The sequence below is a fragment of the Neopsephotus bourkii genome, unplaced genomic scaffold (genome assembly GCF_033783945.1).
Source record: "Neopsephotus bourkii isolate Nb327-2 ecotype Australia unplaced genomic scaffold, CSIRO-AGI_Nbou_v1 NB_357, whole genome shotgun sequence".
In the NCBI taxonomy this organism is placed as follows: domain Eukaryota; kingdom Metazoa; phylum Chordata; class Aves; order Psittaciformes; family Psittacidae; genus Neopsephotus; species Neopsephotus bourkii.
Genome location: NW_026900863.1, coordinates 2,026,436 through 2,038,904, shown reverse-complemented (window position 1 = coordinate 2,038,904; position 12,469 = coordinate 2,026,436). Strand labels below are relative to the sequence as shown.

The window sequence follows — 12,469 nt, the reverse complement described above, 5'->3', positions numbered from 1 at the left end:
AAACACGAGGGAAATGCCGTTCCCCAGAGCAGCGATGCTCTGAATCCCTGCAGAGCTGGCAAACCTCTGCTGCGTTTGCAGTGGAAACCTCGAGGAAACACAGCTACAAGGCAGTGGGCCAGGGCTCGTTCCTTTGCTCCGGGAGGCGTGGGCAGCTGCTGTGCGAAGTAAAGCAGCACAGAAACACGGCTTTGCTCCCGTTCGAGTAGGTGTTGCTGTGGGTTGAGGTGCTTGCTGACATGCATCAGTGTGTCTGTATGCACGTGTGCATATAGATTTCTGTATAGATACACAGATACAAAAGTGGTATTTTTTACCCGAGTTATTTTTTTACCTGATGTCCCATAGCAGTGGTTGGGGAGGGCCCAGCAGTGGCACCCCCAGCACACCCAGCACACATGCTGCGCACACACGGCCTCCTCATGGCTGCCCAACGCGGCCACCAACACCCCAGCGCCAGCACCCTCAGCCCGAGCCGTGGGCTGTGCGCCCCGGCCCCTGCACCACCGCCCGGCCCTCCCTGCTCCCAGCGCCACCGGCTCCCACCCCGAGTACCTGAGCACGCACAGCGCGGGCAGGGAGCGGCACCGGGACCGCCCGGGTGTCCCGGCCGTGGAGCCGCAGCGGGCGGGGGTGACCGGGCAGGGTCAGGCCCTGTGGTACCGGCGCCAGGAGCGGTCCAGCGATGGCCACGGGACCAGGCAGGGACAGGGCGAGGGCCCGGGCTGGGGTCCAGGCACAGGCTGCTCCTCATGGTCACCAGCAGAAGGGAACAGCAGCCCCGAATGTCACCACTGAGAGCTCGGCAGGGCAGGGGGCACCCCTCGGAGAGGGCAGCCCCGAAGCTCACTTGTGGTAAGTGGCCTGGTGGTAGCAGGAGGTGCAGGATCTGCAGGTCCAAGGGTGGCTCAGAGTCCCTGTGGGGCTGTTTCGGGGGGGATGCAGCCCCAGACTGGGCTGGGGGGGGGTGGGGGGGTGGGTGTCAGTGTCACGCAGAGGCCAGGGGCTGGCTGAGGGGTCAGTGCTGGGGGCTCTGAGGCAGGGCAGTGTCAGCCCAGGGCAGCCCCTGCCCAGCCGCGGTGCTGCAGTGTAGCAGAAGGGCAAGCTGATTGTTGGGGGCACCAAGGGCTGGGGGCACCCTGAGGGAACGGAGGCAGGAGTCAGTGGGAGAACAGGGCTTGCAGGGCAGCCACTGGTCCCGCAGGACCTGAGCCGGGCAGAGGTGGCCGGCAGGGACAGCCCAGAGTCCAGATCATCAGACACATGGCGGCGAGGTCCCAGGTGTAGCCAGGGGGTGAGCCAGCGAGGGAGGTGTGGTGACAGCAGCCAGGGGCAGCGCAGTCTGATCACCAGGCGAGCCCACGGTGAGCAGCAGAGGCCAAGGTCACGCCGGGAAGTCAGTCTGCGGGTCAAGGCCCACAGGTTACCAGGTGACCAGGATCGGGCACGGCCCTTGCTCTGCCCAGGCCCCGGCAGCAAACCCTCCACTCCAACCCGGCCCGGTCAAGTCAGCCCTAGCCGAGGCATCCCTCCCCGCACCAGCCACTGCCCCACGGGTGCCTCATAGGTGCCCTCCCTGGCTCCAAGCCACAGGAACGCTCCCAGGCTGCGAACAGTTGTGACTGACTGATAAACCCCACCCTCATGCTGAGCTTCCCTCTGCTGCGGGCAGCGGCCCTCAGGCCTGCAGGGCTGGGGAGCAGCCGGGACCCCTGCAGGAAGTCCCCCAGAGCTCTGCCCCAGCGCACTGCTCAGAGCAGGCTGCAGGAGGGCTTCTGCCTTGCTGCACAGGGTGGTACCTGGAAGAGTCTGTTGCACTCCATGATCATGTGGGCCAAGCCCTGTGTCGCTGCCAGGTTCTCACTCAGCTCCCGCTGGTCTGGCTTCCCCAGGCTGCACTTCCCCTGGCTGGATCTGGGGAGAGGGGATGGTAAGGGCAGCCTGTGAGCAGGAAGCTGTGCCCCACAGCGCAGGGTGCCTGCTCCGCTGTTCTGCCTGAGGCGGGGAACCAGCACCCAGGGAAAGCCCTGCACTGATGGACCCACTCTGCCATGCAGGGGCATGTGCTCTGTTGCTACAGCCAGGTCCACAGCCAGCATTGCCTCCAGCACACCAGGAGTGCCCAGAGCAAGACTGACCACTGTGCCCAAGAAAGGCAAGTCAAGGCTTCTCATTCCCCATCATAGCAAGTAGCCAAAGGCAGCAGTGACCCCAAACTGATGTGAGTGTAGTACTAAACTCCTTTGATAACCCTGCAAAGCCCACGCAGAACCTTCTAAAACTTTTAGTCCAAACTGCACCAACCATGTTTCAAAAACAGTCCCCTCTTGTAATTCATAATCACTACATGACATCATTAATCCCGGCTTCTGATACTTTCATCTACATGCATTCCTGCCAAATGGCTTGAAAATTGGGTTGAAGATAAGTCCTCAGCGCTGCTCCTCAAAGTCAGACCTGTCAGCTCCTGCCCTTTGAAGTCAGAACCCTACACTGTGGCATTAATGCCCAGTTACAAAGAAGCTGAAGCTTCAAAGCATCCTGGCTTCTGAACAGTGACAACAAAGAGAAAACTATTTTTTGGTCCCAGTATTTCAGAGCAATGTAAGCCAAAGAGGTACAGCCTCAAAGTGTGACTCCGAGGGGCTCAAACACAGCACAAGGCTGGCAGGACGGGCTGCCACTAAAGCTCCACCACACTGGCTCCAGCCTGTGTGCTGGCTCAGCTCTGGGCTCTGGGTGTGCTTGGGCAGCTTCACATCTTCTGTGCCACTCACAAGAAAAGCCCCCAGTGTTTTCTTCCCCCCTCTGTGCCCTCCAGTGCCTATGCCATCAGCCTGGAAGACACCAGCAGCACAACTGACAGCTTCTGCTTCAGAGCTCATCCTCATCTTCAGCTCCCTGCAGCAAGGCCACAAACTGCTGCTCTGATGGGTGCACAGGTTCCATTCACCAGGCAGCCATCCTCTACCCTGACAGATGTCTGTCCATATGCAGGAGCACGAAGCAAACAGCCCTGCCTCAGGAGACCAGATAAGGCATGAATGCTTCCAGAGATTATTTATCTGCTTTGGCCCAAGGACACCTTCCTTCCTGCACGTACAAACTGGATCTGATGCAACCCAGAGACTTTTACTTATTAAGATAAAATGACAGCATCCTGGTGGCTGGGTTTGGCAGGAATGATCCCCTGGTGATAACCCAGCAGAACCAGTGCCAGCAACTGCTGCAGCCTGCCAGATACCTGCAGGGCCTTAAAGCTCCACCTGAGCAGTCAGCACCAGCACAACGCAGCCAGTGGGAAACAGAATCATAGAATCACAGAATGGTTTGGGTTGGAAGGGACCTTAAAGCTCATCCAGTTCCAACCCCCTGCCACAGGCAGGGACCCCTTCCACTAGAGCAGCTTGCTCCAAGCCCCTGTGTCCAACCTGGCCTTGAGCACTGCCAGGGATGGGGCAGCCACAGCTTCTCTGGGCACCCTGTGCCAGCACCTCAGCACCCTCACAGGGAAGAGCTTCTGCCTAAGAGCTCATCTCAGTCTCCCTTCTTTAAGCTGGAGACTGGTGCATTCCTGGGCAGCTGGACCTGGGGCAGCCGCAAAGAGCACACCAGTGGGGAGGGAGGCAGGCTGGCTCACACACAGACCAGGCAGGAGCATGGCACTGTGACTTTACCACTGTGCCCTACATGGGACAAGCGGCTGCTGGATCACCCCATGCACTGTGGTCAGCTCCTGCTGCTCCTGAACACAGCTGAAACAAACCCCAAGACATGCACTATTTCCCTCTTCAAAGACAGTGACCCTAGGCCAGCACTGTTCCAGCTAAGAACACTATGGAGAGCAGCTATGCCAGCATTAAGATGCCAGTACCTAGTGGAGGAGGATGAACTGTCCCTTCTCAGGGTGTTGAGGTGAAACAAAGATGGTGCAAGACAGACAGCAATGTTGGTTGGGGTCATCTGGTTTTCCTCCACAAAAGCAACCACATCTCGCAGGAAGAACAGGAGGATTTTCAAAGCTTCTTGGTTTTCCTTTGGGAGAAGGACGATTGCAGCCTGGACAGCCTGGAACTGCTGATCCTTTGGCACATCTGAAGACAGAAAAGAATGATGAACATCACACATGACTTGCAGAGGATGCATCCATCAACACAGCCCCAAGCAGGGCACTGGAACGGTAGGTCCATCCATTTCACTGTCACTCCAGTGCACCACAGACAAGGCAAAGGCAGTTATCATTGTCACATCACACAAATACAGTTTTCACCTGCTCCCTGTCAAGATGCACATTCACACCCGGCGATGCTGGTGCTTGACTTGCAGTTCATCTATCTTGAACACCACGACAATGGATTTATCCTGAACTGGCTCTGGTTACTATCCAAATAAGGGCCTGTCTCCCTATAAAATATGACTCTGGAATGTTACTTTGGAGGGGATAGCTGCTCCACTGTCTTTTCCTTTCAGCTTCAAGCATGAAGAGAACAGATGCTCTCAGATAACTCAATTCAGAGAACTATGTTTGCCAACAGATTTCAATTCACACTGAGCCTCAGTGGGACTATGTGTCCAAACAGCTCCTGCAGAAGGTCAGGAATGGCTCATCCTGTCATATTTTCCCCTATCATGAGGGTTTCTCCAACCTACACCACTACAAAGGGAAGAAGATCACTTCTCTTTCCCTTCAAGTAGAAGCATGTGCATAGAACACATAAAATACACTTCTTGGTGAAAGCAGCACATTTTTTGTCTCCAAAAACCAGATGTGGAAGAAGATGGGTGAACAGAATTCAGACACTTGCTGTTTCTAGCCCAGAACAAGAGACAGGAGGTGGACAGTGGCCAGGTTATAATAGATGGAATTAAACAGTTCCACATCCATTGGACAGAGGAACTGAGGACTCCTTTACAAAAAAGGATTTGTGAATGCAAAAAGAAAATTTGTTTCAAACCAACATTTTTAGACAAAATTCTAAAAGCCTGACAGGTTAAAAAATGAAATCCAAACCCAGCCTTCCTGGAGCTACATCACACCCAGGACAGCAGCAACTCATTTACTCACATTGATCACAGAAAGCTCACACTTGGGCTTTCAAAAGCTTTCCTCAAAACTTGCTGTAACAACATCATCATGAGCCCCCAGAGCAATTTCCTTCCCCAACCCAGCTGCTTCTGGAAAGTGAATTCCTTGAGAACAACGTACTGGAGGCTGAACCTGTTTATGCTCAAAGCCAGATTTTAGCTTCATTTTTCCTTCTTTGACAGGCTGAATCTCAAGGACAGTAATAATGGGAGCACAAGCAGAAAAGGTGCTGGCATGTCCAGGGAAAAGGGCTGTTTCACAGCAACCTTAATAAGGAAATTTTGTCAATATAACATGACTCCTTGCAGAAGGAGACACTTCATACCATGAATAAGGGGGCTAGATTCTTTCTTGATTTTGCATGAGGAAACGGCCATTTTAAAGCACAGTTTAGGAGGCTGCTGTGACATAGGGTATCACACTCATCCTTCAAAGCACAGAAAAGGTAGTGTTAGTAAACAGCTGGCCCATAGGTGTGGATGTGCAGCTCTTTAGCCCAGAGCCACAATGAACTCCCCTCAGAAACATCCTGCCTGACTTGTCTCCACCACAGGGTACATGGCACTAATCCTCCTCTGACTACAGCCTTGTACAGCTGAATATAAAGGTATTAAAAGAATTGGAAAACCCCAGCTTTTGTTACCTACATTGGTAGATGTGGAGGAAGGATTCACAGAGTCTGCTAGTGAAGATGGGCTCGGGAAGATCTCGGAAATACTGCTTCACCATATCTGCCACATCAAATGCTGACTGCCCTTCATAGCACACGTTGTTTGGGCTGGTTTCATTCATTTCTCTTAAAGACAGAATCCTGGATTTAACACCGGATTTTCGGAACAGGCCAACCTGCAGGTGAAAGGAACTATTTCAGATGAAGAGAGGAGGCATCAGGAGTCAAACATCTGACAAACAATTGATCCTTCACTTTCCTTTCAGTACCTAAGACCCCGTGGTAGTGAGATCTAGCACCAAAATAGTTTTGTCCCATTAGAAGCAGCACATGGCAAACAATGACTGATGCCCACAGAGACAGCTGTAAAAGACACACCAGTTGTCATGTCTGCTGCGTTTTTGTTTAAATCAAAATTACTCTTCTTGACTTCTTTTGAAATCTTCGCTATTGGCACCTATTAGTATGCCTGAGCAGGCTACTGTCACACGAGAACTGCAGGTTTCGAATGCGCCAGTGTGTGTTCATCCAACAGAAAATGTACATGATACTGATGCTGGGGCAAAGAAACTCCCATTCCTGCAGCTCTGCAATGGAAACAGCATTTGCAGCACACACTTCCATTGCCATGCACACAAAACAATACCGGACTGAAGGTATTCCCAGAAGGAAACAGCACTGGCATTTCTTCACAGGCTGCCTGCTCAGGCCTACACCTTTCTGCCTGTTCAGAGCCCTGTGAGGCAAGAAAGTCCTTCACAAAAGCTGGGAACAGAGAATGGCTCCTGAAGCAGGATCTGTTTATGGAACAGAGCTGCTCTGGGCTGCCTCAGGTTCGTACCTGGTCAAGGAAGTGGCTTCTTAGGTAGTCCAGTGCTTGGAGTATGCCATTAGGGAGTGGGTGGCTTGTTCTCTGGACGTTCAGGAGTAAAGGAACTCCAAACACATTCTTGTCCTTGTAGTCAGAGGCTTTTATTTTTTTGATGAACCTTGGTATAGTCCTGAAAATAACAACCACTGCAAGCAACTCATCAACTTTCCAGCACAGTTCTACCTGCTACTCCAGTTATGTGCATGGGAAAGGTTTTCAGCCTCAGCTTCTGCTCCATACTTAAGTGTACACATGGCATCATAAGAGAAAATCATTAGGGCAATTACAGGAATGACTTCCTTGAAAACTGAAATCAGCTTTAATAAAGCATCCTCGTGAAATATGTTCCACCCCTCTAGGACACTGCAGGCTTCTTCACTTCTTTCTATATTCAAGTACCAGATCCCTATCACAAGATGCTAACTGGTATTTCTAAGTCCTCTGAATGACTTTGTCATTATTTTAGTTCAAACAAGGACTTGATGCTGAGGAAATGGATACTCAGACCAGGCCACTCTCACCTCAGGTCCTGCAATCTATGTGAGGGATCTCTGCAAACAGGGCTCAAAGTTTAGAGAGAAAACTCTAAAGTGCTTTAAAGTCAATAACAGCATGACCACCAGGGAGAAGCAGAAGTGCAGTACATAGCAGAGGAAACCCTGGAGCCATTGAAACAACCCTGGAACTGCCAGTGATTTAACAGGATTAAATTCCTCCTGTTGAGCACATGTAATCTAAGCAGACATGGAAATCCACTTGCTTGCATCAAATCCTCTCTTTCCCACACAGGTATTAGACAACTTACCAGTTCCAGCCTTGCTTACTGGAAGGGGAGTATCTGTCCATCAAAGTGGTGAGTTTCAGCAAAGCCAGTTTTTGTGTCCGGGCTAGCTGGGCTGCTGACTGGTCCTCAGTTTGCAGGGAAAGAATTCCCAGGTTCACATGCTCTTCCACAGACCAGTGTTGCTTCCCATGCCTGCAGGATAAATAATGTTTAAACTTAGGGCTATTCCCACTGTCCCTGTTAGTTTTCTGCCTGCATCTGTGAAGCAGATGACCTCCAGTTCCCAAAGACATTATGGTGAGTGGATTTAACAATGTGCTTCTCATCTGGGAGGTACAAAGTGCTTCAATAAGTAATGCAGCAAGACAGCCATAAAGTCTGAACTGAAATGGGTAAGTGCTCACACAGATTATGAGCACCCTCCTTTCCACAGAGCTCAGAGCAAATGTAGATACCAGGGTGTCTACAGACCTGGTACCTGCAGTACAGGTGGTCCCTGGTACCAGCAGTGCAGACCCTGCTACCCAGAACAGATTTCCTTGGGAATACTTTGTTCTGGAAAAACAATCACATTTTGAGTGGAGAGAATCAAAAGGGCAGCCTGCTAAGGAAACCCAGGGAGGGCTGACCTGCTGGTCTTTCTAGACTCTGCCGTGTATGCCAGGCCTGCAGAACTGGCCTCTTTGTCTGGTTCGCAGCAGCTCTCTCCCACAGTGGCTGGGAGTTCAGATCTCTTATCTTCTGAGGAGTGTGTTTCATGGCAGATTCCCTTAGGTGAGGATGGAAACAAAGAGGTCGAGTCACTGGCAAAGTCTGAACCCCCATCATCTGAGAGCTTCTCTGTCCACTGAGCAACCAATCGTTTGAGACCATTGACATCTTCTATAACACTGTTCAGTTCTGAAAATACATCATCATCACCAGCTTGTGCTGCTCCCAAATTATCGAGTTCTGTGTTAGGCATGTTGTCATATATGCTCAGCCTGTTATCTGCACATGAAAGGTGACTCCTGGGGACTTTGGAGTCCTTGGAACTGCTTCTGCTCTGTCTCCTTCTGCACCCATGAAAACTCCCAGTTCTCCAGTTGACAGAAGAGTTGTCTACTGGAGCCAGAGAGCTACTTGTAAGTGCTGTGGGGAAGGTGCCAGGTTTATGGCCTTGTGGTATTTGAAATATCTGGTTCATTTGCAGCTTCATGTCATTTTTGAAGTTTTGCTGAGATAGATCATTCCACAGAAAGAGTTTGCTGGAATCCAAGTCCTCTGCATATGCTCCCCTTCCTTCACAGTGGCTGCGTGGGTTTGTAACAGGACTTGGAGCACTCACAGTGCTGCTGTTTTCAGACTGATTGCTGCTATTGAAACTGTGGGGAGAAAAAGAAGAATTATTCTTTATTTGGAAGTCAGAGAGGTCAGAAATATTTACACAGTTCAGCATCTTCATCTTCTCTTCATTAAGTCCTTCTAGAAGAACAGGTTCACTTATTATGGGTTTGGCCTTTGACTGACCACTCCTTAAGTTGCAGCTCCTTAAATGCAACTTATCCATTTTCTTTAGAAGGCTCTTCCTTTTTTTATGGGGTGACTTATCCAAAAGCTTCTCCTCAGTGGTGGTACTTAAAAATTTACTGGGGGGAAGGGAACAACTAAAACTAGAGTCCAGTGAAGCCACCTTAACTGAGGAACATCTTGAAGAACTTGTGCTGGTTTCCACATCTTCAAAAGGTTTTGGGCAGCTAACAGTGTCACTGTCACCACTGCTAGCACTGTGAACTGAGGACACGTCATGTTTCTCGCCAGGATCCAGAAAGGTAGCATTCTCATTGCTGGTGCTCTTCAGTACTGGACTGCCTGGGACTGGTGCACCAGCACCTTCCTCTCCTGGGAAGCCTTCTGTGCTCTCGATACGAGACCATCTTTGACTGCACCTTTCATAAGCCCATTTGTTACTTATTGCACAAGGTTCGTCGTCATCAGAGTCGTCACTCTTAGAAGGAAAAGAAAAAAAAGAAAGTAGAGTTCAAGGGCAAAGTTTGGCAAACTTTCAATTACCAAAAATCATAGCAAAAAGGGATTTACATTTTCTGCCTGCCTCCAAAACCCCAAGAGCAGCATATGGAAATGTCACCATTCAGTTACTGAGGGTCTGCCCTGAGCTCTGTGCTGTTAGTTGAAAAACACGCTGATAAATCACTCCTAAGCATGCTGACCAATTTGATAAATTCACCCCAGGAAAAGATGAGAGTATTGATCTGAGGGCGACAAATCCTGTTTTGTGCCAAATCCAAAGGTTTTGAAATATCATTGTATTGGGTTTACATTGCCTTTCCTAAAGCCAAACAAATCAAACACTCTTTCATGCTTCTGTGACCAAAACTCATCCAGTTTTTGAGTAAAGAAGCCTTTGGCTGTGGGACTGTGGCAGCACTGATAGCTGGTGTGCCCTCCTGGAGTGGTGCATTGATCGCTGACGCACCCCCAGCCTCACTGGCCACTTGCTCCAAGTGCTCCATGTGCTGTCCCCATTCCAAGTGACTTTAGAGAGATGGGAATGACCTGTGTCTCCTCTGTGGACCCTCTCCCATCCCATTCTTTCCTGATGGCAGAGTGAAACTTTCCAAAAAACTGGACATTTTTCCCAAAGAAGACAGTATTTTCTTGCTGGTCCTGCAGTTAATCCATGGGATCTAGGAGGCTTTCCAGTCCTGGCATTAACCAGCCAAGATGTGATTCTAACTCTGTTTTAGCTATAGTACTTTCAGGAGAGGACAAAGGCAGCACAGCTAAAACTTTTCTCACACCTTTTGGCTGGACATTTGACATTGGCTGACACTATCTGGATTCTCTATTTTCATTTCTTATCCTTTGTTTAGTCAGTAAGAGTGAAATTTCACTTTCAGGCCTTAAATATGATTTGAAACTGCTTAGGAAAGCAATAAAAGACGCGCTGAGGTGGGGCCTTGGTGCAACTATTGGACAGTAATATGTGTCAAATTGTTTTTAAAGACTGCTTCAAACCCGACACCTAACCTCCCTTACAAAGTTACCCATGACCACTACATCATTTCAATCTCCATCACTGTGTTTTTCAGCAGAAAATGCAAATGCTTTGTAGGATGTATGAGAACAGAAAGAAAAGTTCAGAAACTGTGAATCTTTCATACACCTTCTAAACCAGGTTTCTGACATAATGTTAACCACATTTTTAATGAGAAAGTGAAGTGGATGGTACAAACACACCTGTTTCCTCTGACGGCTTATCTCCACTTTCAGTGATGCACATTTGTTCAGTGTGTTCAGCCGCCTAGGGTGTAAGAGAGACATTTTGAATTGAAACCATTTCATTTCTTGAAAACAAACCTGCACCAAACATGCTGTGCACTTCTACCACGAAGTCTCCATTCCCGCTGTCAAAGACTGACATTCTGATAGAGGTTGTCCATACATTTTGCCAAAACCAGTCCCGACTAATAGCCCCATGATGTTCACAGTTCCAGTTCTGCCATCTTAAAATTGGAGAAGAGGACCATAATTAACTAGTTAATTAAAAACCACATGATGAGTTTTAATGATTTAATCTTTGTATAATGTCACTAAGACCTTGGCTGAAGCAGACATGCAGACACATGCTTCCTTTACCTTTCAATTCTGAAAACAACCAACTTCAGTGGCACTAAAGTATGTACTTAAGGGATTTCCTTCAGCTGCAGCATTGGTGACCTTGTTAGTCTGACAAAAACTAAGGCATGAGAAGATGAATGACAAATAACTATGGAGCCTGGAGGTGTTAAAGATGGTTTATAATTACTGTTTACCTGAATAGTGAGTCAATGGCATCTCCATCTAAAAATTCATGATCTTTCCTCACAGTTCTTACATCAATAGGAAACTGCATATCTGTAAACAAAGAAGGTGAAGCTGAAATCTGAGTTATAAGCGCACAGACTTTGAACTGTGTGACATATCTATCACAGATGAAATACATATAAATCCATTTTTATAACTATATTTCAGACAAATGTCGTTCAAGTGAGGATCAGTTCCTTACAAGTGGTAGAGTAACCGCAGATCTGCTTGCTGTTCTTAATTACAGCTAGACAAGCATTTGCTGCAGTCCCAGGAGCTTGCAGTGACTTAAGTATTATAGTCAAGAAATACAGAAGTATTTCTTTGCTTTGGCGAAGGTTCTCTGCACCTTCTGCCTTCCAGTACAGTACAAAACTAGGAGCATTTTACATGAGCTATTGCTGATGGCAAGGTACAATGCAGCACATGACACGTGCCCTTTGAGCTGCAGCGAACCTGACAAATCATGCTGTGCTTGAAGCTAATCAATACACCAGCTGAAAAGATTTAGCCCTGCAGATGAGGGAGCCAGGGAGATCCATCAATATTTTCTTGGGTTACTTTTTAAGCTTAATTTACCTGGTCAGGTCAGGACACTGCATAAGCAGCAAGATAACACAGAGGAATCATTTTTCAAAATCATGACAGTGTACATTTCCAAACTGTAAGACTGACAGCTTCTATAAATGAAACCTGATGTAGTCAGACAGCAATAATTTCCATGATGTACCATGTTTCATAGGATACAGCTTTCAAATTTGGCTCTATTACTTGACTTCCAGGTTTTAATTTTGCAGTGCACGGGGGAGGAGGGAAGGAGAGCAGGCAGAGTTACTGTTGGTCCTGTAACTGCGGTTCTTTGATAAAATTGCTCTTAAAAATAGATTAGCTTTTGTTACACTCAATGTTTATAACAATAAACATGTTTTAAAGAAGAACAGTTTCAGGGTATAAGCAAAAGTGCTGCCTGAATATTACACAAGCTCTCAACAAAGCCGTATCTCCCCCACAAATAATAAACACTCCCTGTAGCTTTAACAACACGAAAACATGCTGAAATTGCATTGTTTGAATGGTTGGCTGCTTCTGAGTGTCTGCTTTAAAAAATTGGGATTGCAAGACGATTTTTCCAACATTCTCTTTCAAAATACCAGTAAAACAAGCTTGCTCAAGACCAAAGGCTAGAGAGTCTTAGATGAGGCTTGGCTGCAA

At 48.4% G+C, this 12,469-nt stretch overlaps 1 protein-coding gene across 4 annotated transcripts in view; it reads right to left on the bottom strand.

The window, feature by feature from the left end:
- Positions 1-1,291: 1,291 nt before the first annotated feature.
- Positions 1,292-12,469, bottom strand: part of LOC133209693 (rho GTPase-activating protein 7-like) — a 46,260-nt gene continuing 35,082 nt past the window's right edge. For 2 of the 4 annotated variants that reach the window (XM_061348434.1, XM_061348435.1), the window contains exons 3-9: positions 11,227-11,308; positions 10,652-10,715; positions 8,041-9,398; positions 7,433-7,603; positions 6,598-6,757; positions 5,734-5,932; positions 3,353-4,094 (exon numbers count right to left, since the gene is read on the bottom strand). In XM_061348434.1, coding sequence (XP_061204418.1) covers positions 3,730-4,094; positions 5,734-5,932; positions 6,598-6,757; positions 7,433-7,603; positions 8,041-9,398; positions 10,652-10,715; positions 11,227-11,306 — 2,397 coding nt within the window. In that variant the 5' untranslated portion in view covers positions 11,307-11,308 and the 3' untranslated portion in view covers positions 3,353-3,729. Of the gene's footprint in view, positions 1,403-1,799; positions 1,915-3,345; positions 4,095-5,733; positions 5,933-6,597; positions 6,758-7,432; positions 7,604-8,040; positions 9,399-10,651; positions 10,716-11,226; positions 11,309-12,469 lie in introns of those variants that run through there. The other 2 variants (XM_061348433.1, XM_061348432.1) reach the window with 2 other exon arrangements.